This window comes from Marmota marmota, unplaced genomic scaffold, assembly GCF_001458135.2.
Source record: "Marmota marmota marmota unplaced genomic scaffold, marMar, whole genome shotgun sequence".
Taxonomy (NCBI): Eukaryota; Metazoa; Chordata; class Mammalia; order Rodentia; family Sciuridae; genus Marmota; species Marmota marmota.
The window spans coordinates 21,328,965-21,353,427 of NW_026000037.1; the positions used below are offsets into that span (position 1 = coordinate 21,328,965).

The following is a 24,463-nucleotide window of genomic DNA, read 5'->3' on the forward strand; positions in this document are numbered from 1 at the left end:
AGAAGAGTAATTAAGAAGGGGAGGGGAAAGACGACAGAGGGAGGTTGGACATGGGGGGGGGGGGGGTACCAAATACAGGACAATATGATTTCTAGAGTTCTACAGCCCAGTAGGGTGACTATAGTTGACAAAAAGCTTTTATACATTTTATGAAAAACTAGAAGAGAGGAGTTTGAAGCCATTGAACATAAAGAAATGATGAGGAGATGCAAATGTGAATTGCCCTGGTTTGATCAATACATATTGTATTCATGTTTCAAAATATGAGACAGTACTCCAGAAATATTATAAATATGTACAATTATTACGTGTTAATTAAACGGAAAACAAAACAAAACAAAACTGAAAACACCCTGAGCTGACTCAGGCTACACAACCGTTAAGAGGCAAAGTAGCCAGCTAAGTTTCAAAGTGGGTCTGCCCTATTTGGTCGCCATCCCAGATAGTGCCCAACCAGACCACCCCAGCTTCACCCCTGGGAAGTTTTCCGTGCACCCAGGGGACATTCTCAACCACAACCTCTGTATCTGGCAGATGCAGATGGAAACAGAATAACAGAAAAATGTGAGACTTGCGCTGGACAGCTGGAGCGCAGAAGAGTTCTGAAGTGGGCGGGTGTTGTGGTTTAAAAAAAAATAAAGGGTGGAAACCCCACCAGCCAAGTTGAAAAAAATAACTGAAGTGTGCATATCTCCTCCGGGCCGGAGCCCCTCCCCTCGGCTGGGCTGCGCGGGAGGAGGGTGACCCAGGTGCCGCTTCCTCCCTCCGATCAGGGTCAGGAGCCCGAGAGCGCGACCCTCACCGCTGCCGCATTTTGTTCCCTAGGCCTCTGGGCTTCAGCCGGGGCCACCGCCCAGGACCCATCGGAGATGAGCAACCTCAATGGCACGTCGCTGCCCCCTTACCACCGTGAGTACCCGCCCGGGGAAGGGCTCCTTGGCCCTCCGCACGCCGCGGCCGGACTGGAGCGCNTTTTTTTTTTTTTTTTTTTTTAATGTTTATCCTTTTATCTCCATCCTGGCCAAATATTAAGAGTTTGTCAGAGGAGATAGTTTGAATCTATAATGTGATCAAGTTAGATTTTTAATATGATAATGATGTGAGTATTGGAGACAAGCACTCTAGTTAAAGTCTTTGAAATGCAGTTGTTAGTGAGACCTTGCCCAGACCAAGCCAGGGCATGGATGAGAAAGCTTAGATCTGCAGGTATGTGTTTCCATGCCTGTAAGTGCCCAGGATCGTGCTTGTTATGCCCTGTAGCATGCTTCGGTCAGTTCACGTAGCAGACACTATTCCTACAAGGAAACCTGGGCTTCTGGGCTTTGCTGTCAGTATCAGAATAAGCTATGCCACTTATTAAAAAGTAAACCTCTCTTGGCTCCAGTTTTATCTTCTGTAAAATAGGAAATAATAATAGGATATTCTTAGTTGGGTTTTTAAGAATTAAGTGCATATAAACGGCACAGACCAACACATACCAAGTGTTCGATGAATGTCTTTATATTAACTTTACATAAAACTACAGTCCATGAATTCGTGTATAATAGTGTGTTTACATACGTACATGCTCCAGGGCCTAGATTAAGGGAAAAGAAGACAGAAACCACAGTAATGTTTCGGTTCAGGCACTGCCAAAGTTCAGGCTGCAGCCATTCCCACCCCTAAAGAGGATGGCCCACCCCTGCCCCGCCCTCCAGTTAGTTCTCCAGGATTCCAGTTTCAGATCTTGACCAATGACTGCAAACACCTCCCTTCTGGGATTGATAGAGATGCAGCCCTTACTTGCATACCATTCCAGATTTCCCTCTGAAGTTGATTTATGGCAGGATCCCTGCTGTGGGAGAACCCTGGGGCCCTATTTCTTGCTGCTAACTCAGACAGGATGTGTCTATATCCTGTGTCAGTTTACATAGCTGTAACTGCTCCTCAGAACCAGAGGTTAGAATGGAGAGGACCCACTTCTGTCAGCCGGGCTTGCCTTGCCCAGCTGGGCTTAGCCTGCTTTCCTAGGCCTGAATGTCACTGCGAGTGAGTCATGCACAGCAGTCCTTTTGCCTTGCCCTTGGCTGGAAGGGGTCAGCGCTCAGTGAGGAGACAGCCAGGTTTGGCAGCTTTATATAGAATCCGCTGCCTCTGGCAGAAGCGGTGAGGACTGTATTAAGTGCCAAATGAAATTCCATCACAGTCATTGCTCAATCCCTCCAGATATTGGTGGTGCTGGGAGTCACATGGGGCTGGCACCATCAGCCACTGGATCTTTCCCAGGGTGCCTTTGGCTAAGCAAGTATTTCTGGGGACTTGCAAAGCACTCTGGGAAGCAGAAGGATGTGGGGTAAAAGGCATTCTGTTATTTGTTGTGGAAGCGGATTAGTGAGAGGTTGGACAAGCCAAGTTGGTTTGACTCTTTGAATGATATATCTATATCTATCTATCTATGTAAGTGTGGGAATGGCACATATATATACATATATATACATATGTAATGTGTATATTATACATATATGTATACACATATATATCAGAAAAAAGTATATATATATATATATATATATATATATATATATATATATACTTTTTTTTCTGAAACCTTAACCCTAACACCTTCCAGTGACTGAGCCAACACAATGTCCCCACAAGCACAAGTTAAAATCCAAACCAAACAAATTGGAATGAGATCAATAAAGAGTTAATAACAGGGAAGACAAAAACAATTTCTTCCTACCCCAAGGGCAATGACTTCATTGATTGTTGAGAATTCTTCTGGAAGCATTATATGCTTGTGCAATTTCTTCTTATTTTACACAATGGAACCCATTTTATATATTCTACTTCATCTTGCATTTTTCTGTAAGAACATCTTAAAGATTGTACCTTACCACCATGTATAGACTAATTTGTGGGGGTGGGACTGCAGAGTTATGAATCTATGAAAAATTTGTTTTTACTTATTTATTTTACCAATTTGTCTGCTAATTGGCATTTAGGGTATGTACAGACTTTATTTAATTTTTGTTCAACCAGATGCAGTGCTGCCATGGCAACCCTCTTAAGTTGAGCTTTGTTTGCATGTGATTGTGGACTTTTAGGAAAAGTCCTCCCATCCCAAAATTTAATTTATAGAACAAAAAAAAAAAAAACTGTGTGTTTAAAATGTTAGTAGATACTCAGAAACCCCTCCTAAAGGTCATACCATTTTCTAATGTACACGGGTAACTTATGAGTAAAGCTTCTTCCCCACATCCTTATTTACACGTGCAGCTTTCATCTTCACTAGGTTGATGGGTAGAAAATGTTGTCATTTGGAGTGTGCCTCTTTAATTATAAGTGAGGACAAGAGTGTTTTCTTGCCTCCGTAAGACCTTGTTTCACTTTGGGGGAAGTACCTAGCAGAGCCCCACCTGCTTGTGTAGTCAGGCCTGGGCGTTTACTGACTGTAGGTGAAATACAAAATATCAGAGCCTCAGTTTTCTCATCTATTGGTGGAAATAATAGGAGCAACTTCACAGGACTCATGTGATAGACAAGAGTATAAATGCCTGGCATTGTTCCCAGCAATAGTATAGAGGTGGTAGTTGCTAACAAAATTTATCAAAGTAAACCTGGCCTGTGGATGCCGGTAATTTCAGGATTCTCCTTTGCAGGTGGCTGGCTGTTGCTCTTACTTTTGATAAGATAGCAACATTAATGCTTCTAGGCCGGGTCCTGCTAAGGTAATTGCCTGGGTTACCTTTCCATGCCTGGAGTGATGAATATTTTCTTACCGGTTTGACAAGGGGAACACTTGAGGCTCAGGGGACATTGACTGCCATGAGGCTCTCAGGTACTAGGAAGCTGCAGACAAAGGCTGCCAGATCCCACAACCAGCTAAGGCCCACCCCAGGGAAGGGGATTAGGGCATATGGAGGTCTGTAGCTGGCATGCATACTGCCCACTATGGAGGCTCTGGAAGATCACCTCTGAGCAGGTCACACACAGAGACTGCATGTGGCATTGGCACTGGGAACCTGCCAGCCACTCCCCGTTCCCAACCCCGCTCCCCACCCCTCAGCCAGGCCCATAGTCCAACTCCAACCCATAACTGCCCATTATCACTCCCTTTCCTGTGGTCAGGCCCGCCCTGCCTTGGGCGTTCCCTGATGGCTGGCCCCTGATGCACCCACCCCATGCCTGTCTGCCTCTCCTGCTTCACCTTTCACAAATGCCTGCATCGGGCCCTCAGGTTTTCTGGATAAATGCCCTCCACCCCACTTCACACATACTCATTTGTCTATCAAGGCCCATATTATGTATTCCCATCTCATAGAAATTTTTTCCCAACCCAAAAACCAACTACTACAGGCCTGGAGACATTTTGCAGCCCTGACAGTTTCCTGTGCATGTCCCTTTCCCAGAATTCTGACCTCTTAAAGGACTCCATAATCCTGCACCCACCCCCCCAGCCACACACACACACATACACTAGGGACCTGACACACAGAGGTATTGGACAAGCCACTTGGGTACAAACAAATGATTGCACAGATGACCCTAAGGCCAACACTCTCAGGGCCAGTGCCATTCCAAAGCCAAAAGCCCATTCCAAAGGCTAGAAGTACCTTTTAAAAATCATACATTCAGTTACTCCTAGGTCAGAACTTGGCATGTACCAGGAGGCCAGTAAATAGTCAATTGAAGCAGAAATTCAAACCTAAACACATCCTAAGACCACAGCAAGGCGGACCCAGAAATCCCCTTCCACTGAGTCATGTTTCTTGTCCAATCCCCTTCTCTTCACCCACCCTTAATCTCCCCTACCTCCCACTCATTCTGGCCCAGAAGTTTCTTTAGATCATTATACAATCTAACCTTTTGAGGAAATGCTGGCCTCTACTCTTAGTTATTATAAATTTTAATTTTTGTACATTCTTCCCAAACAATGTTGCTGTACAGAGTCTTAGCCCATGGCAAAAACTGACAAGGTCCCCTGTCTCTGGTGCTTTGCAGAGCCCAGCCCACTGGCTCTGGATTCCATCTTGGGCAAGGCGAGGGTTGGACAGGGCTCTTGGAGGACTCCTCTGCACACTCTCCGGGCTTCTGGCAAGCCTGTGCACACTGGAATTTCACAGGGAAACTCCTGTCTGTGCTCAGAGAAGGCTGTCTGCTGCCGAGCGAGCCCCAGGCTCTGAGAACCCTGTTCTTTTTCCTGCCCTATCATCTCCACACCCTCCTCTTCATCATCTCCCATTCATGACCCTTTGTTATAGTTCTCGTTTCTGCTTAGCTGGCAAACTCCTTCCTTCCATGTTAAATCCACACATCCCATCTCTTATAATGCCAAAGAGTTACACACAATTTGGGGTTCAACAGACACCTCACCCACCTATTTCCAAGGGCTGGGGTAAAAGCAAGCTCCCGTTTGGGGTCATTTGTGTGTGTTGAACCCTAGGCAAGGTGGCCTCAGTTATCTCATGGCACCAATACACCCTGGCACAGCTCTCTAACTCTGCTTTGCACGGGACGGTACTAACTGAGGCATGTCACAGAGAGCTACCACTAGGACCCCTTGCACTCCCTTCTCCTGCGTGCATTTTGCATTTTGCACGCTAAAAGGGGGCCAGGTAGAGGGCTTCCAGCTGACTGCAAACCCAAATGCTGCCATTTTTTCCCCATGAACTCTGTAATGGAAAATCTTCATATTTTATCAGCCGCTGATGAATACCCATACTCCCAGCAGAATCTAATAGGAAGGAAATGTGGTTTTGCCAGATCAAAACCTATAGAACAATCGTACCTGCCTGCCTTTTGTGTGGGCCCCAGTTGCTGGCTTCTCTGTTCACCAAGCAGCAGAGTCTACTGGCTTTACTATCCTTTCTCACCTGAGAGGCTTGCAAAAACCTACACGCATACCTTAGCAATACTAGAGGCATCAAGTTCAGGTTCCCCTTCACTACTTTTTAAAAACCATTTAGCCCGAACACATTGTCAATGTGCTTGTGTCAAAAGTGAGTAATACCAACTAGTGAATGGTATTTGGACTCCAAGGATTTAATTTGGAATCTAGACTACCATGAGCTATGTATGACCTTGGACCAGTTGCTGGGCTCCTTTATGTCTTTATTTATTTACCTTTATCTTTCAACAGTGTGCTCACATTTTCATCTTGCACTGGGCCCCCATATTCTACAAGTCTTGATCCCATAATAGTTCTACCATATGAGTTTGCTTTGTAGATTAAATGTCTGCTCATAGATAAAATTCCTAGTATGGTGCCTGGTCTATATTCATGGTCATGCTCAAGGACTACTGCTCATTGTGTGTTGAGTGTGTTCTGCTCCCTCCCTACTCCCCAGCCTTGCCTCTGTTTGACCATTTGCCATTGCAAATTATACCCCCAAACAAGGACAGGCTTCCTCTGTCCCAGAGAGCCCAGGGCAAGGCCCTATACTCAGCAGGGCCATCTCCTCCTTCTGAGCCTTGAGAGCTGCCTCCTCACACTGCTTCTTTAAGGGTTTTTCTTTTAATGGTTTTTATTGATGCATTATAATTATACATAATAGTGGGATTCATTGTGATGCATTTGTTCAAACATGCACATAACATAATTTGATCAATCTCACTGCCCAGTGTCTCTTCTTCCTCTCTTATTTTCTCTCCCTGTAATCCCCTTCCTCCACTTTACTGGTTTTCCTACTATTTTTTTTTAATTAGTACACTAAAATTTTGCAGGGGCCTTCATTGTGATCTATTCATACATGGACATGGAATAATTTGGTCAGTTTCATTCCCTGGTAGCTCCCTCCCTCCCTCACGATTCCCTTTCCTAGATCCTACTGGTCTCCCTCCTATTTAGTCAAAACAGTCAAGAGAGAAAAAAGAGTGAAATTTGCCAAAGGGCAATATAGGTGTTCCTAACCTGGGAAACACTGCAACCCAGCTGTGGACCTCACACACTAGCTGTGCCATTGGGGCAAACCTCTTAGCTTCTGCAGATTCATTTCCACACATGGTACTGGGCATGGGTGTTATCTCTGCCCCCTGCCTCACTGGGCAGCAGGAGTCTCAGCTGTGTTCTCCATAGCGAAGAATGGGCTCTTTAAAAGTACCCTGTGGGATGGATGGATGGATGTCCCTATGTGAAGGTCCAGCAAGCGTGCTCTAAAGCATGCCATCACTCCAATATTACTGAATCTCCTCCCAACCTGTGTAAGGCCCCTGACCTTGGTGGCCCAAAATGGACTCTGAGTTCCTCTTGGCTCTGCCCTCCCCCTCCTTTCAGTGTTGCCCAGGCACCCTAGCCTGTGTGCAGTGAAGGCCCCTCCCACTTCCTGGCCTGATGTGGTCCCTTTCAGTGTTTTGCTGTGTCAGTCATTTCTCTGATCCTTTATGCTCTCCTTTGAATGGGTTCACAACTGGGATTCTCTGGAGTATTCTTGAAAACCGTGGCTCCCCTCTCTCAGAAAGGGCCTGTTCTAGCCCACCCCAGGCTCCTGTGAGGCCCTGGTGAGGGGAACCAGTCCCTGCTTCCTTGGATCATGCCTGAGACTGATGTGTCATTTGAATCCTTCTTCCCTCAACTTCTGCAAAACTGCTTACTGGAGTGAAATTAGTCTTAGTTATGACTAATAATCATAATTTTTTTAAATTTCATAATCTCCTTTCCTTTTTCACCAACTCTATAAACTCTCTTGACCTCTCCTCTGCTTACAGTGACTGTATCCCAGACCCAAAGCTGAGACAGGCGGCACTTGACATAAGTTATCTCATTTCACCCTTGAGCGGCCCCAGGGGAGGTATTTTTATCTCCCTTTTGCATATGATGATACTGAAACCAAGAGTAGATGAGACAGGACTTTACAGAGAGCCCCTGCCAGACCCTCATGGTCCCCTTCTCTTTACTTATGGTCCCAGGGGGTACATAGAAGCAGCTCAGCCAGGCACACTCACCCTCAGACACAATACTTAGGGTCCACAGTGCTTTTAAAATCCCACAAACATATGTTTGTTTCTTTTAAATTAAAAGGAAAAAAAAAAACATCCTTTAAGGTCAAAGAGTACATCTGTCTTTATATCCATGGAACCATAAACTATGATTTCCCATATTGGCTCATGGAAATCACACAGTGGCCCTGGTAGAAGCCACCTGATGCCAAAGGACTAGGGGCTGCTGTCCCCACACACCTCTGTCCCTTTCTCTCATTTTCTATTCCTTTCTCTTACTCTTTTGGCCTTTTTAAGTTACCAAAATTAGATTTCAAAGGTTTAAAAATAAGCTTTCATTGCCTGTTTCATTATTTCAAAAGCAATCCTTGTTCATTGTAGAATCGTAGGTACCCGACCAGGAGCCAGGAGGTAAGGAAGGTTCTTTGAGAAGAAGATGACTTGGACTTACTTACAGGATGGACATGTAACAAGTGGAGAGCCATTCAGGGGAGATTTGAACAGAATGGGCCCAGTGGGGAGCTGTGGAGAGCCTGCAGGGCTGGCACTGATCCCTGAAACTAGGGCAGAGGCGAATGTGGAGCAAAGCCTAAAACCAGGGCCTCCACGCAGGCTCACGCAGACCTGCAGTTAACAGCCCACACTTGGCAAGGGCCCACTCTTTTCCTCTCAGCGAGGCTATGTATCCGTGGTTCTTCATTGAACCCTGAAGATGTTACCCATGTGGATATTGTTAATTCCAAGTGAGCAGTGTGGCAGCTGAGGTTCAAAGAGGTCACCTCCTTGGGGCTTCACTGAACACCACCAATACTATACAGCCTTGAAGCCCGTCGTGTCTCCTCCACCTCTGGGACTCTGTTGCCTGACATGCTTGGTCAAGACTGCCCTGACCCCTGGCCCTTTTGTTTGGCTCCACAGAGCCCTGAGGTCACTGTCCCAGCCTCTGGAGGAAAGACCTTTCTTTGTCTACCCTATTCAGGGCCATATGTGCTCTTCCACCCTTCTTGGCTGTCACCCATCTGGTAGGCCAGCAGCTGCTAATACAGCCTTCCAAAGGCTGACTGGTGACTGTGTGTGAGTCCTGCCAGCCCAGGCCAACCCACTGTCCCCAGAGATGCAGTAGGCAGCTACCTCTCAGGGTGACTGCAAGGGCACCAGAGGAAATAATGCCCTGCCCCCAACAATTCCTGGAATGCCTCCACCCCAGAACCACCCCTCTGAGCTGGCAGCTCTATCTTGTGTTAAAATGCAACAAGCCCTAGGACCCTCGCCGCCACATGACTGCATTTTGTGTTACAACTTGCCAGGTACTTCCAAATACATCACCTCTCTTCAATTCAAGAGGCACTGCTCTCTGCCCTCCCAGATGAACAGAGCAAAGCTCAGGGAAGTTAAGTGGCTTGGCAGAATTCACAAAACCAGTTTGTCATAGATGGACAGGGATAAGAATATGGGTCTCCGCCTCCTCTGTGAGTGACCTCTTTGTGCTCCAGAAATTCTTTCAAAGGATTTCTAAGTGGGAGGAGCTGAGGATAGATGGGTCACAAAAAGGAAGAAATTGTGATGCTGGCCTCACATTTTCCCATTTCTTCTTTCTCCCACTCTGACATGTATGCGAATGCACACACATGCACAGTTGTTTCTTCCCACGCACCAGCTCCATGCATTCCTCTGCAACAGACAGGTGTCAGCCTGAAGATTGAGAGGAGACGAGTTTATCTTGAGCATCTGGTTCATCCTGGGACAGGGCAAATAAGCATTTGGTTCATGGATCCTATTGACCTCCCAGAAATAACTGGAAAAATAAATTCTGACCAGAACATCTTTAGTCTTGAGCAGCAGGTACCCAATGCTTTTGAAACTTTTCTACTCCAGTGTTTTTTGGGGTGTTGTGCCCATTTCTTTACCTGCATGTGGAATATGTGCAGTATACCTGGCTACTTGCAAGGTGCTCCACCCCTCAGAGCTTCTTCTGTCTTATCTCACCCAAGTTCATTGTGGTGATGAGGCCCTGTTATACAGATAGGGTCATACAAATTTGGAGAACTTAGCAAGGTTGTTTTGGTTATTTGGGGTTTGGTTCAACCTGGTCTTTCCTATGCCATTCCCCATTGAACTCACCCCAAGTTAATCAATAAAGACAAGAGAGGCAGCCTTCCCTTTAGAAGGCTGTCACCCCCTGAAACCATTCCCCAGTAGTTAAATTCTTGGATCAGTTTCCAATGACTTCTGTGTACATGTTTCTTTATTCTAGGTCTCTGACATAATCTGGAGGTATTTTGTAAGTCTTGGGTAGCAGGTAACAATGAGCCATGACCCTTTTTGGCTTTCTACCCACCTATTGTGAATTCAGGCCATAGCACAGCAGTGGATCCCATACACACGGACTTTAACCCAGTAGGTCCCTTCTGTGTGCAAAGTCCTGCAGAGAAGACAGAGGGGACACAGATGTTGTCAAAAGGCCTTATTTTATTTAGGGAACAAGACCCAAGAATATCAGAACATGAAACAAGTTTAATGTCATTCAGAAGCAGTCTGACCCATAGGACACTCATCACATCTGGTTCAGGCATGTGTGACAGAGCTGGTCTCCTCTGGAATGAAAACCACACATCCCTGAAACTTCAAAAGGTGTAGCTTCCCACCTAAGGACTGACCCACCCCAAAAGGTACACACATAACAATGATGTCACAACTGCGAGTCATCATTGCTATTATTTTTTATCTTTTATGATTTTTTAGTAGTGGTGATAATATTAAAAATTAGTTCTTAGTTGAAGTCCAGAAATACAAGAAACAAAAGCCAATGTCATCCAGTTGAGTAGGGAATGAGACGTCTGGTGACCTTATTCCAAGGGCCCTTGTGATAGCTCTATCCTGAGACAAGTATGTAAACTCCTGCTGGGTGCCTCCCAGAGCAAGAAGAGTTAATTAATACACAGTTCCTAATTCATGTCAGGAATAATGCTTTGGGCTTGGGTCTTAAAATATCCTTCCAGATTAGCCATTTCTATCAAAGTTGCAGAATGCTTTCATTGTGGTTAAATGTTTGCCTATAGCCAGACAATAACACCTACACAGCCATTTATCATTTGTCTAATTCATTCTATGAGACAAGTTATCAGACTTCAGAAGCCCTATGCTCAGACTCCATTTTCTCCAGAAAAATCTTGAGAGTTAGAAAAGAAACTGGATGTAAAATTCTCTTATGAAAGCAATTCATTCATAAATGTCTACTAACTACTGTATACCTAGTTTCATCCCTGGGAACATTTTATATTATAGTGGGTCCATCCTGCCATGGTCCTTGGAATTGAGAGGAGATGAAGATAGTGCAAGATACCACCCTTGCCCTCAAAGCATTGCTGGGCTTCTTGGGATCCTGAGGTACACACCATGAGAGAAATAAAAAGAATCCACTTCTCGTGGTGAGAAATATCTTATCACATGAATTCAGCTTTCAGACTGAATTGTCTCTGACTTAGCTAAATAGACAGCTAGATTTTTTTATAAGATTTTGACCTTAAATTTTTTTTAATATTTTTTTTAGTTGTAGGTGAACACAGTACCTTTTCTTTGCATTACAATTCTTATTACATGTATACAGCCCAATTTTTCATATCTCTGGTTGTATATAAAGTATGTTGACATCAATTTGTAGACATCTAGATATTTAAAGAATAACTTCAAGCCATATAATTCCCCTCATATAGACATATATAGACAGTGAATTTCTACTTGGTAGTTTTAGCTTGTTTAATTAAAATCTTGTGCTTGCAGAAACAAGTCATTAGTGATCAATGTTGATTTTTGAGAATACTCCATATCTGGAGAATGACTTAAATGAAGACAAGTTGCAAGGATGTAAAATAGAAAAATTAGTGCCAATGTACAGAGCCCTCCCTGTGCACGAGTGGCCTGGCCTTTTTAAGTGGGAGATAAATGTTGTCTAGTCGCACCCATTGTTGGCCATCATGCTGTGCTGTGAGCTGAGTGCTGTAAGGGGTACTCCCATCCTCAGGGGGCTGGACACCACTGTGAGTGGCAGGGCTCTGATTTGAACCCAGAGGGTCCAACTCCTGGGCCATCTCTGAGTCCCCCTTCCAAAACACTGGCTCTCCTATGTGCAGGAAATGAGGAATTTCAAAGGAGAACAAAGTTTTCATTCACAGGGGAGTGAAAGAAAGTGTGTTCAAATAGGCTAAGTACATTTATTTATATCCGACTTTGGTAATTACCCCTGGGTCATTTCCTATTTCAGAATCCTGGAATCTCTGAAACCCCCTTTTGGAACGTGCTATTTTTAAAAGTTCCTTTGAGTGAAACCATGTTTGTCATTCGCTCAGAAAACAAACAATGTTGGAGGAAGTCAAACTTCATCTCTGAGGACATGGTAGTCAAAGGCGGATGAAATGCCTTGTGTTCCTTCAAGAGGAGATGCCCTGAGAAGACAGTGCTTCCCACTCATGAGCTCTTCTGAGCATTCTTATTATTTCCCTGAAGGCTTTTGGGCTCTGTTTTGTTTCCAGGGTGGTGGTTTTGATAAAAGCCATCTCTGAGGTTGTACTATATTGGAGGCATAATTATCTAAGTTCCCGGCCACATGTCATGCTCCTTGTCCCCAGAACTGTGGAAACAGTGGAGTAACTTTCTGGGGGACATGAAAGGCTGGCCTTCTATTCCCCTGCCTCCTGCCCCACAAGGCCCTGATGATGGTTCTCCTTTGAACTCCCCACTTTTAAAGCCCTCCCCAAGGACAAATAAGTTCACTGCCCCAGTTCCTGTGTCTTCTAAGGCAGCAACTTCCACCTGGAACCTTGTGCTGCAGCCTTTCTAGACCAAACCCGAAGTTTAGCCAGGCTATGGCTATTTGAATAGACTCTTTTGGGGAGTCTATTCAAATAACACCCCAGGGCTCAGGATTCCCTGCAGTGTCCGTCTGTGACAGGGCCTAGCCAACCAGTGCACTGTGCCTGTCAGAGCCACCTGCATGAGTCCCAGCAGCTGTGGATTCAGCCCCACCACTGAGTGAGCATGGCCTTCGGGGTGCTGTTCCTCCTCCTTTTGGCCTCTGCTTCCCAGCTGATGCCTGCATTCATACAATCTCACAGGTTCTCAAGGATGACATGAGGCCTGGTAGGGCCGAGTCAGTGGGACATGTGCCTGTGTTCTGGTAAGGCCACAGGCTTTGCTGAGACAGACGTGGGTTAAAGTTACAGCTCAGCCACTCGGTCTCTACGGGCACCTTCAATGAGAAGTCATAGGTGAAGGCCCAGCCCTAGCAGCAGACATACACAAAGTGCATGTTAACCTGACAGGCAAGAGACTCAGAGACTCAGACAAGCCAGAGGTCTGCAAACAAAGGCCCGTGGGCCAAATCCAGCAAGCATCTGCTTTTACAAATACAGTTTTAAAGCAGCTACGCCACTTCTCTTACAGAGTGTCTGTGGTTGCTTTCATGCCATGATGGCAGAGTTGAGCATTTGCCATAGGCCCACAAAGCCTGAACCACTGTCAGGCCCTTTGTGGAGAAACTTTGCCCACTCATGATTTCAGTTGGAGAATCTTTAATGGTGCAGTTTCTAGGCCAAGACCCAACCTGGTTCCATTGCTCCCCTCTAGATCCATGAAAAGCCATGGAAGGAAGACGCGTAGGTGGGGACAGGGAGCAGGCAGCAGGCAGACAGAGGCTTGCTCAGGCCAGGTCCAGTTGACCTGTGGACACAAGAAGCACTTTGTTTCCCTTACCTGACCTGATCTGCCACTGCCCAGTGCCTCTTGTAGTCTTCCCTTCCTCCTGCACCCCCGAAAATCCTCACATCATCCAGGAAGGTACAGGAAGAAAAGCCAGAGCAGGTGCACAGCATGCAGCTGGGGTCAGTCATCTCAGTCCTGTGTTCAGAAAATGGCGCTTCTCACCATCTCTGGGCAAGAGGGAGCAACCTTTCCATGTGGCAGGGTCAGGCCAGGTGCCTTGCATATGTTCTTATTGAAACCATGCTCGTCCTAAGAGACTGTTACCAGGGTTGGAGATGGAGACTCAGGGAAGATGTCCACATCTTCCCTGTTATAAAATGTTGATTACCATGTTATAAAATGTTGATTACCATGCTCAACCATGGCCTTACACCCATGCTTCTATTACTGATGCAAACGCCCTGGAGTACGAGCAAGCCTGGCCTGGTCAAGGAACATCCAGGGAACTAGTGTAGCTGAGGGAGGAGGTGGGAATAGGTAATTAGAGAGAAAGACAGGCAAGTGAGATGGCAGAGGGCCAATGAATGGGACCATCTCCCCACATCTGTTGTGTTTCCAACACTACTATCCCCGAGTCTGGGAGCCTTCAAGCCCTAGCTAAAAGTCTCATCAATCTGAGAGGGGCCTTCAGTGTCAAAGTTAATGGTCCAGCAAGAAGCTGAGATTAAGAACTTGGGCATCAAAGGTCTGGCATGTGATGGGAGTTGGGAAGGAAGAAGAGAATCCTAGAGTCTCTCTGGAGTCCTGAACTGAAGGAGAGCCAGGAGGGACTTCTCCAAGTGCCCATTTTGCACTTGTGTACGTTTGTGCACACACACATACACACACACACAGAGACCAGCTTTCAGAGCCTGCTTGAAATTGCTGCTTGGGTCTTCTGGGTAAAGCTTTTCTGCAGCTCAGGTGGTTATGTAGCTCTAGTATCTCAGGGAGCAGCCAGGTACATGACTGAGAGTTGGAATCAAGCCCTATGCAGGATGGGTGGATATGCACAGGCCTCTCCCCTGAAGATTCAGGTTTGATGTGAACCCTAGGGGCATGAGCCAAGCAGAGAGCATGGATCAGCGACCGTTTCCTCTCGGGGTGGAGGGTCTGGACCTGCAGTGGACAGAGAAGAAAACTGTGAAAGAGTATGGACAGGAGTGGTCTCTGCCCAATGCTTCTGGGTCCAAGCTGACACATTCCTGGAGAAAAAAGGCCTACACCACTCTCCCCTGACATGTTGAAAGCCTAGCTCAGAAACACAGCCTCCTTCTCCTCCCCAAAATCAAAGAGGTGAAGAGAGCAGCTCAAGTTCACACAATTCAGCTTCCAACGCAGGATCTCACCTTCTCAGGACTTTCACCAGCCATGTCAGAGGTACAAATTCATGTAGTCATCCAGGAAACGAGTCCCATTAGCGGTCAGGATCCTAAGACCAGAATGGGTGTTGGGAGATAATATTCATCCACCAGGGCCATCTTGCTTACTCTGATGATGGGAAGATAATGAGCAAAACCCCTTAAATGCAAACCCATGGGCTTATCCTACGTGCCTCCCTCTTCCAATTATGTGAACCCAGGATAAATAGACAGTTGATATTAAAATTACAGGCTTCTGACTCATGAGCTTCTCTTCTGCCTGATGGCCTTGGCAGTCTGGCCACTTAAGCATATGTCTCTCGTGGGTACCAAAGTGCACTCATATTTCTTATCTCCTCTACAGCCTGGGATAATGGAGGGCAGAGGTGATGGAAAAGTGACCTTGCTCCATGCAGTGGTGGCCTGTCCATATGCTGGGGAGGAGGGGAGTGATATTATATACTTTTTAGTATATGATTCTCAAATCCTGCTATAATTTGGATCTTGTGTGACCCCCCGCAAAGGCCCGTATGATCATGGACCAAAACCTCCCAAACTGCAGGCAAAAATAAATCTTTGCTCTTTATAAGCTTGATTATTTTTATATATTGGGTGTTTATATATTTATATATTGTACTGATAGAAAGCTAACACAGGTCCTGATACAACTTGGTCTCCTGGCTGTCCCTGAATACAGGGGGCTTGGCCAGGTGTAAAGTAACTGTCTAAAGGCCACAGCAGTAGCAGATGGCAGAGCCAGGAAGGGAAATTCAAGTGTTTTCTACAGCGTCTGTACCGCACAGGCACACTGGCAAGCACACAGTGTCACCCTTCTCTTTGTGATCACACTTTTGCTTTAGGCACCATGGTTTTAAGGGGACAGATGACTTTGCAGTAAGCACTTCCTGTCCCTCCCTACTGCACACACACTCCTGCTTGCATGCACGTGCACACACATACACAGTGTGGATATCTAAATGGTACCACCTGCAGTTTAAATCCAAGAGGTCTCTACAGTGCTTCAGACCCCATGCTGTGTGGACATGTGATGCCTTGTCCTAAACAGGGTCTTAGGGACCCTGTCTTTGAGTGGGAGTCAAGACACTGCCTCCCAGCTGCACCAACAGGACACAGAGCTTGACCTCACGGCAACTTCCTTGATATGTGTGAGTGTGTATGGACTTCATAATTCCTCCGAGAGCCTTTTGCCTTTCTCCCTCTTATTTGAGCTGATGGGAATGGCTTCCCCACCACCTCCAACCCAGGCCCGCCTCTGATAAGGTTCCCATGTAGCTGAGCTTCTTATCAGGCAGCTGCAAGGGGACCTAGGGCCCCTGCACTGGACAGCTGGAGCTGATAAAGTAAACCTGAACCAGCCGCTCACCAGCTGCTTTCTGGAACCCATCCCCAGGGCCCTACAACTTGGAAATAAGAGCAGTGAGACCCAGGAAACTTCTTTGCTTTATTATACACCAAAGCAGATCTGTGGTCTGAGCACCGCAGACCAAAGGGTCTGATTGGGAACACATGAGAATACAGGTGTGGCCATGAGGGCTGGTGAAGAATGGCATCAGAGGGTCCCTGGGGCCCCAACATTGAACCCAGAGTCAGTACTTCCCATAGGATCAGGGGATCATGTATGCAGTTTGAGCCTACTAAAAATAGGTACACCTGTTCCCATTTTACAGCTAAGACCTGAGACCCAGGTGTGGAATTCTTACCCAATTTGGTGTGTTCCTCTTGGAAGTCAGATTTTCTGATGCCAAAAGCTTTCTATTCATTCTGGAAGCACTGCCTGGAGGTTCTTCACTCCTACCACCAAATACATACCCTGTTTGACAGCTGCACCTTCAGAAGTTCAGTTTAGCTTCTAAGCATCTATGATCGTGAAACTCTGAGCATATCTGGTGATTTAAAAGGACTGGACTATCTGTGGAGCTGGCATGAAGTATTTGAGGTGTAATTATCCTAAACCATTTTTTATTATTTATCTGAACTGGTGTCCTACAGTTATTCAGCAACCCTAGTAGAATGACCTATATATGGGTGTTTTTTTTCTTTTAGTTTTGGTGGTGCTGGGGATAGAACCCAGGCTTTGCACATGCTAAGCATGTGCTTTAACATGGAGCTACATCCTCAGCCCAAAGAGGGTGTTTTTGAAAGGACTCTAGGGGATTCCATGTGTAGCCATAGTTGAGAATCAGGAACAAGAGACTCCTCCTGTGAGGGAGCCCACCCAATAGCAACCCCAGGCCAAGTTCCCAACTGCAAAGCTTTACAGGTGGAGGAAGCATTCCAAGTTTTTAAAACACATTTTTTGAGCAGCTTTTCAGATTCCCTTCTCACACATCCTTTCCATCAGTCTTGTCAATGCCACTCCTAATGGTTAGAAACCTAATTTTTTTTTTTTCCTGGAATGGAACCCAGGGCCTCACACAAGTTAGGCAGGAACTCCACCCCTGAGCTATACTCCCAACTCTAGAAACCTATTTTTAAGTAAATTTAAAACTCTGAGGTACATCTTTATTTTTAATATTTGAAATGATATGGTTGCAAAATGATTCATTCAGTAGCTGGATATGATTTATAACCTTACTGCCTTATTGACTTCTAATCCCAGTCCTGCCCAAACCTCAAATTCTCAGATCCCCGGCCTCTTGTCAGATTTACCTTCCTGCAGTCCCAACCTCAAACCCTAACCCATAACTGTCTTCTCCTCTCATCCCTCTTGGCCCTTCATGGTGTCATCCTGAACTCTCCTCAGTAACTTTCAAGTGCTCTTCTAAACTAAGGCCATTCCTTTTCCTCATCCTTCTCCTACTTTAACATTTCTGGAGAATCTCTTCTTCTATAATCTAACACCTGCAGTTTCTGTTCACCCACTATTCAAGAAGACCCAGCTTCCTGAATGTGGTCATCAAGACCCTTCATTGCCCATTACTCACCCCACTCAGCTAAACAATAAAATTCATTAATAATATCTAGCACGGTAGTGATAGTGGAAGAAGTAATAAGACAAGGAAAAGAAAGGAAGTGAAATAAGCTCATCATATGTGTTGGGTTTAGCCATTCATATTCTTTCCTTTTTCTTCTGCTTTTTTATTTCCAAAAAAATTTCAAAAGTTGTTATTTGAAATAAAAATTTCATTTATTTTAGTATGAAATCATGAATACTTAGAAAGGATACAAGCATTTGAAATCTGTACTGTTTTAGACCATCTGGCCTATCAGGGAGCCCCTAATCCTGATTGTTCAAATAGATCTAATCCTATGGCTGCCTGAGGGCTTTTTGGGTAACTGTTTTCATTCTGTTATTTGGCTTGCCTTTATTAAATAAATCAGCACACCTTAGTGACAGAAGAGTAGATCCTGCTATGATTATCCTTCTTCCCAAAAGATTAGATGATAAGTTTCAAGCCTTGCTTTTAAAATGCTAAGACCCCTGGTGAGAAGTGATGAAGAAAGCATCCTGCTGCACTGGCAATGTTGAAACAAGAGGACTGTGCAATTGTCCAATTTCTACTGGTCCTGAGACATTAACTGGTTGTTGGACTTCAGTCACGCCACCTACAAATTCCCAAAGTGAAACAAGGTCTAAGTTTGTTGGCTTTTCTTTGATGAGTCTCTAGGGCATTTATCACTCTCTATGAAAGAAACATTTAATTTAGATGGCAGTTGATTTGTGTCATGGAATTTCAGCTGACAAGAGGCAGAATTATGTATATGTTTATGGCTTCTTTGCTTTTAAAATATTAATGTTGGGCAAATATAAATTACAAGGCATGGACGGGGGGGGGGGTGCTGATAAGATGGAGCAGGAGCTTGCCAGGGTGATGGATTGAAATATATAATGAAGTAGCTAGAAAAACAGTGGGAGAATGGGGGAAAGGGGTGATACGGCAGGAATAGTAGAAAGAAATAGCTTTTCCTTCCCAGGCACAGAAAAAAGACAGCACAGGCTCTCCAAGTGGGGGCAGGCAACTTCCTGGCTCTGTCACAGATGCAAAATGGGGAAATGAATTAGTGACTTCCTGAAGTCCCCTCCCTGCCCTGATACCCAGAAGACAGGGTTTCGAGGACAAAGGAGGGCTAACAACACAGTGGAAGGACTCAGGAAATCCAAGTGTTGAAGAAGATAAAAAAGCATGTTCTGTCATCCCCACTTACAGAGACTGGCCCCCTGAGTCTCCTGCCACCCCCCACCCTCACATAGCCCAAGTCTTGGCTTCTGTGAGTGTGCACGTGATTGCATGTCCACATGATTACGTGTGCATATGAAGCAACCATTTTAAATATAAGAGAATAATAATAAGAGCTTTCATACATTGGGCACCGTCCCCCTGGGAGTCATTCAGATGCTTTGTGTATGTTGCTACCAAAGTACTCTCTACAGAGGAGAGAGCTGAGAGTCAAAGAGGGGTGTGCGCAGATGGGACAAGGAGGGAGCCAGGACTCCTGCTAAATCTATCTGTCACTAAAACCCACACTCCCATCAGGATAGTCCTGAGAAACACTTCTAAGCTTTTTGGAAGGAGCATCTTTTGATGTGTGTCTGTCCTTGTCTTCACCATTACCCTTGGGAGTATCCTCCTAATATTTAGACCCAAATGCATCCTGCCTTCCCAGCACCCTTTTCAAACACCAGTTCAGCATAAACGGCAAATCTCAATGATATTGTTATTAATCGGGGGCTTACAGCCTGACGTGAGACAATACTGTGGCACCAGGTTTTTGCAAAAAGAATACACTTTTTTTGCCCTACAGTAGCAGAAGGTCAGTAGCTAAATCCTCCCCAAGCAGTTAGTAAGGAGGGCATTTTTAAGAAGGGAGAAGGGAGAAGAAGCTCTCATTGATTGGATGGTGAGAAAGGGTGAGGAACACAGTTCTTTGTGCATGTGTAGGTGGCAAGTTTCTTTTCAAGGGAGTTACTATGTTCTGCAGGGTTGACCTTTTAGCATCTGACGGTCATTGACTGGATTATTTCTTCAGAGTATGTCTGTCCTTGAAGAGCTGGATCCAAACCATCCTTGAGTGGATTCGGAGGCTTTTCCTGAATGCAGCTTAAGCACTTTGTTATTTAAGGATTTTATGTCAGAGTTGTGTCCAGGCCTTAACCAATTTCAGTGACATGAATGATAATAGCTGACACATCCTGTGTGTACATTCCCAGATGGCTTTCATCAGCATCATCTCATGTGAGCCTGACCACCAGCCTCAGCCTTAGGTTTTTATCCCCACATAAACAGTGGCCTTTCCTGTAGCTCTGAGAAATTCTGTGGAGCAGGAGAAAAAGATGCATTTTAGGGAAGGAGCACAAACGACTTCCTGATTCTTGTTCCCAGCCTTCCTTTTATCCCAGGATTCTTCACATTGCATGTACACCCTTCTGATCCATACATGGTGGATTTGCTGTCTCTGGTATACTTTGGCATCCCCTTTCTAAGCATTCCTTCTAGTAAAGCCCCACTGCCCTTGGAATATAATATGGACACCAAACCTCTCATCCTAGAGGTGAGATTGTAGACAGCAGAAGTCCCTTCCACTCCCCGCCACCCCCACTCCGGACATGGGCTCTGCTACTCCTGCCTGTCAAACTCTGTGAAGGAAGGAGAAAATCACTTTTCTAGTCCTATGTGCAGACTGATGAGCTTCCTTGGAAACCCAGTAACAAAGCGTGGCTAACTAAATCATCATTATTTACACATGCAGCCTGATCAAGGATATTTAGTCATGTAATTAGGTACCTAATTATGCTGAAAATGCAATTATATGATTTTTTTTTAAGTGAATTAAGCCCTCCAGAGAAGTGGCAAAGATTAGTGTGCATGATCCAGCTGGAGAGAAGGGACCTCAGAGGGCAGGTCAGTGTGACTCTGGCTGGCACAGGGGCCTGGTGATCTGAACTTGAACCACATGTCTGAGCTCACACAGGCTCATGTGCACATGTGCAGAGGATTCCAGTCTCACCTCTGGTTCCCTAGGAATCTACAAAGGCCTGCTGCACACAAGGAACTTAATAGATAAATGACAGCCATTAATGTCACTGGAAGCTTAACTTACATCTGTGGAGTGACTGTTTAGTGACTTAGAGAATCTTAGGTTATTTATTCAGCATGTGAGAAGCAAGTATATAGGAATAAAATAATGATAGCAAAATCAGTTGGGACATGTCAGAGGATATTTTATACAACATCACTTATTCATTCCACCTGGCATATGTCAGATGTGAAGGCATGAAATCCAGTTCTTTTTCTCTGTAGCTCAGAGACCGACAACTGCAAAGCATTTTAATGGTGATATGAACAAGTCAGTTGGCAAACTTCAGCCTGTAGGCCTAACACAACCTGAGATCTGTTTTTGTACAGTCAACTACCTAACAATGTTTTTTACATATTTAAAGATTTCCAAACAAACAGGCCAAGAAGAATAGACAGCAGAGATTTTGTGGCCTGCAAAGGCCAAAATATTTACGACAAGGTCCTTTCCAATAAAGCTTGCTGCTGCACCATGTGGCAGTACTGGAAAGAGCACACAGTCCTGGTGCAGAAATCAGGGAAGACTTCTCAGAGGAAGTGACCTTGATCTGAATTCAGAGGATAAGCATGAATTTGCAGAAACTCAAAAGTCTCTGTGGCAGGAGTCAGAGCCTCTGCCTCTCAAGGGGTTTCCTTCCACCCAACAGTCCACACACATGAGAAACAAAGACAAAAGGCAAATTTTGAGAATTATACCTGAAATAAGGACTGGGAGAACCCAGAGATTTTGAAAGGTCCGGCAGTGGAACTTGAACTTGGCCTCAGCAGCATGTAGCCATCCAGCTGGGCATGGTTGATCCCCCAACAAGAAGGTGGAGGGACACGGATGGAAAACAGCTTCTCAGGCTACCTCTGCCCTCCCTTGATCCAGTGACTTTACCCCTTGAGCAACCAGAGGGCCCAGCCCAGGGCTGTGTGATGATGTGGAGGAAGAAGAGCTGAAGGGAACAGAGCAGAGCAGGAGGACCCCAGCCTTCACAAAACCAGCTGTGATTCCTGGACACACATGCCCCACTGGCCATTCCTAGTTACCACTCAGCTCTGCCCTTGTCTCACTGAGCGGTGGCTCACCTCTCCTGATCTCACAGACTTTACAGCACACTTTCCCCTCCTCCTGGCTGTGAGCACCTGGCTGCCCATGAGGATGCTATTGCCCACTCAAGATAACTGCTTCTCTTTCCTGGCAGAGAAGGCATCGTCCTTCCTCTCTCAATGCCTTCCTTCTAAACAGCACACACACCCTCTCCTTCTCCTTGACCCAGTCACTGCTCTCAGATATGACCTCCTTGTGCCATCAGGACACACATCCATGACGTATTCCCCATTTGAAACCAGCCACATTTTCCTGCCACCATACATGGGGTTGGCATTACCAGTGATGATATGAAGGGTTGAAGTGGGGGCATGGAGTGTGTCAGGCAGGACCAGCAGGGGAAAGTTACTTTCACAGACCTAGTCTGAGATCTGCAAGATTCTGTAAGACAATAGCAAGTTCAGAAGATCCATTCCCACTTCTTGACTATAAAAGTAGCACATGGTGTCATCGATGGCTTAGAAAGTGCCGCAGCCCGGCTGGCTGGGCAAAATAACCGGGGGTGACGAATAACTTGTGTACTTGATACAGCAGGAGTGGAAGCCGTTTATTGCAGGATAGGAGCAGTATTTATACATTCCACACAGCTTATCTAATTAGCATAAACTAGATACATCAGTCAACCAATAAGGAATCTCTACACTTAATGGCTCTCTTTTGTTACTTCTCAAACCACTCCCTCTGGCATTTTGCCAGGCACCATCCAGACTTGTTTATGAACTCTAACATTCCCCTGGCAAAATGCCAGGTGTTATTTTGACTTGTTTACAGACTCTAACATTTCCCCCTTTTGTTTAATTTAAATAACGAGCATAGTGGTTTTTACAAAAACACCATAAATAATCTGCTACAAGCAGAAAGGGAGAATACAAAATGCCACAATACCAAGCCAATTGATGGCTCCATGCAAGAAGCCCTTGGAAAAATTAGACCAGCAATGACACCGTTAGCAAAGATATAGATTACAGTTTGTTGTCTCAGTCCAGGTAAAGCAGTGTCTCAATAGATTAACTCACAGTCCAGGTAAATCACAGTCCAGGTAAGTTCTGCAGGCAGCTAGCTTAAATCACAGTCCAGGTAAGTTCTGCAGGCAGCTAGCCTAAGCTGTAGCAGCAGAAACAGCAACAGCTCCGAAGTCTCGTCCGTTTCTCAGCCGAAGTTTTGTCCGGTTCTCAGCAACACTGGAAATTCTTCCACCCTCGTTTTCACTGGCACTGGAACGAAGGCAGGAACTCCAGCAATGATGTTAAAGAAAATCCTGTAGCATTCCACTAAGAAAACAACCTTCTGAACAATTTAGTACATTATCTCAAGGTTTTTTTGCATTTGAAATAAGCATTAATAGTGCTCATTACTCATCAGCTTCCAGGTGTGGGAGAACCATTGTAGCTTAGTTATTGGCATTGAAAATGACCAAACATCAGGGACACCAGTAGCGTCTTCTGCTGGCTGTAGTGCCTGGGCAGCCCCAGATGGCCCTGGGGAGTGTCCCGGACTCAAACTGCTACTGGGCACAGGGAGCAAGAGCCTGCGAGACTGTGCCTCCAGGTCAGGTCTAGATTTGGGCTCGCGGCAGTGGAAGAGCCAGCTCCCCGGCCAGGAGGCGGGGAAGGGCCAGTCGCCGCCGCCTCTTGGAAAATCCTTGCTGCGCTGTGACCGGCTTGCACACTCGGCAGCCGCCTCTCCGCTTCACGCACCCTCCGGTAACGAAAAGTATTTAGTAATAGCCTTTTGCTGCAACTTTTTTCCTGATAATCCTTCCTCCTCTGATAATCTTTCTTCTTCTGAACTTTCTTTTTCTTTCTGACTAGAGTTCCTGGGCTCTTATCAACACATGCCCTGACTATTCTTGGTTCCATTGGGGTGCCTCTTTCCCTTAGTAATTTACTTCTTTCCCCTTCCATATTTTCATCATAAAGACAATACAACATTTCAAGACAAAACAAGACACAAACATACTGTATCAATCTTCTCCATTTTCTCGAAATGGCCATTTTTCCTCTTGCCCTATCTGTCTAGGGACGAGCAGATTTGCTCCCGTCCTATCTATGGACGGGCAGCTTTTTTTCGTCACTTACCCCCGAGTGTCCCGGGGCTCCCCGTAACGGGCCACCATCTGCCGCAGCCCGGCTGGCTGGGCAAAATAAGCGGAGGGTGACGAATAACTTGTGTACTTGATACAGCAGGAGTGGAAGCCGTTTATTGCAGGATAGGAGCAGTATTTATACATTCCACACAGCTTATCTAATTAGCATAAACTAGATACATCAGTCAACCAATAAGGAATCTCTACACTTAATGGCTCTCTTTTGTTACTTCTC

At 45.5% G+C, this 24,463-nt stretch overlaps 1 protein-coding gene across 1 annotated transcript in view; it reads left to right on the forward strand.

The window, feature by feature from the left end:
• The first annotated feature begins 658 nt into the window (after positions 1 to 658).
• Positions 659 to 24,463, forward strand: part of Gypc (glycophorin C (Gerbich blood group)) — a 33,681-nt gene continuing 9,876 nt past the window's right edge. Inside the window, exon 1 of the mRNA XM_015479066.2 lies at positions 659 to 909. Within this exon, the coding sequence (XP_015334552.1) occupies positions 870 to 909 (40 nt within the window). The 5' untranslated portion in view covers positions 659 to 869. The remainder of the gene's footprint in view (positions 910 to 24,463) is intronic.